At 37.7% G+C, this 1,487-nt stretch overlaps 1 protein-coding gene across 1 annotated transcript; it reads left to right on the top strand.

Moving 5' to 3' along the window:
- Window positions 1-703: 703 nt before the first annotated feature.
- On the top strand, window positions 704-1,222 carry LOC139843092 (uncharacterized mitochondrial protein AtMg00860-like). Its single transcript, XM_071833167.1, has one exon. It carries the CDS (start codon window positions 704-706, stop codon window positions 1,220-1,222), a length of 519 nt encoding a protein of 172 aa, XP_071689268.1.
- The last annotated feature ends 265 nt before the right edge of the window (window positions 1,223-1,487 follow it).

A 1,487-nucleotide genomic window follows, 5' to 3' on the forward strand; every position in this document is an offset into this window, starting at 1 on the left:
GCTCAAATTACTTGGTGATATTGTATGGAACTTTGAGAAATTGAAGATGACCTTCAACTATAAGGGCCATAGGGTTGAGTTAAGAGGAAGAAAAACAAGTGTACATTGGGTGAGTGGGAAGAAAATGTCTAAACCTCTGGCATCACAAGAAGTGCAACTTCATGCCATGTCAGTATGCATCTACCTCAACCTTTGGCAAATGGCTGCAGAAGAAAAGGTCACGCATACTGTAATCTTGCAATTACTTGATGAATACAGTGATGTATTTGTTGAACCTACTACACTACCACCAAAAAGACACTTTGACCATAAAATTCCATTAGTAGAAGGCACACAACCAATCAACATAAGACCCTATAGGCATCCACCTTCTCAAAAAGATGCTATAGAGTCCATGGTGGCTGAATTATTGGGAAATGGGGTCATCAGAACAAGTCAGAGTCCTTTTGCTTCTCCTATAGTCATGGTTAAGAAAAAGGATGGAAGTTGGAGAATGTGTGTTGACTATAGAGAACTTAATGCCAAAACCATCAAAGATAGGTTTCCCATACCTATCATAGAAGAGCTTATAGATGAATTAAGTGGTTCTGCAGTATATTCCAAGCTGGATTTGAGATTTGGATATCACCATATCAGAATGTGGTAAAATGATATACCAAAGATTGCCTTTAGGACACATGAGGGTCACTATGAATTTCTAGTGATGCCCTTTGGGTTGACCAATGCTCCATCAACTTTTCAAGCATTAATGAATGAAGTTTTCAAGCCAATTTTAAGAAGGTTCACTCTTGTCTTCTTTGATGATATTCTGATCTATAGTGCTACATTGGATGAACACATTGTACATTTAAGATCAGTTTTGGATGTTATGAGGCAACACACTTTATTTGCTAAACAATCTAAGTGTGTGTTTGCAACATCTAAAGTTGAGTATTTGGGGCATGTCATTTCTGCCCAAGGTGTTGCAACTGACCCTACTAAAGTAGAGGTGATGGCAAATTGGACCATGCCAAAAACCTTGAAACAATTAAGAAGCTTTCTAGGCCTCACAGGGTATTATAGAAGGTTTATTAAGGGTTATGCAATGATTAGTAAACCCCTAACACTTCTGCTCAAAAAAGATTCCTTCTTATGGTCAGACCTAGCAACCACAGTTTTTAATGAACTTAAGAAGAAAATGCTAGAGGCTCCTGTATTGGCTTTACCAGATTTTAATAAGTAATTTACCATAGAAACTGACGCTTCTGGAGTGGGTATTGGAGCTGTTTTACAATAAGAGGGTCATCCCATTGCTTTTATGAGCAAGACCTTATCACAAAGACACCAATCTCTTTCAACTTATGATAGGGAATTCCTGGCTATTGTACAAGCTTTAGACAAATGGAGGGGATATTTGTTAGATCATCATTTCATCATCAAAACAGACCATATTAGTTTAAGGCATTTGCTTGATCAGAGGTTAACCACTCCAAACCAAACTAAATGGT

The sequence above is a fragment of the Rutidosis leptorrhynchoides genome, chromosome 4, assembly GCF_046630445.1.
Source record: "Rutidosis leptorrhynchoides isolate AG116_Rl617_1_P2 chromosome 4, CSIRO_AGI_Rlap_v1, whole genome shotgun sequence".
NCBI classification, from domain to species: domain Eukaryota; kingdom Viridiplantae; phylum Streptophyta; class Magnoliopsida; order Asterales; family Asteraceae; genus Rutidosis; species Rutidosis leptorrhynchoides.

Coding starts and splice junctions, on each gene's coding strand:
- LOC139843092 (XM_071833167.1), top strand. CDS start 704: ATGCCCTTTGGGTTGACCAATGCTCCATCAACTTTTCAAGCATTAATG.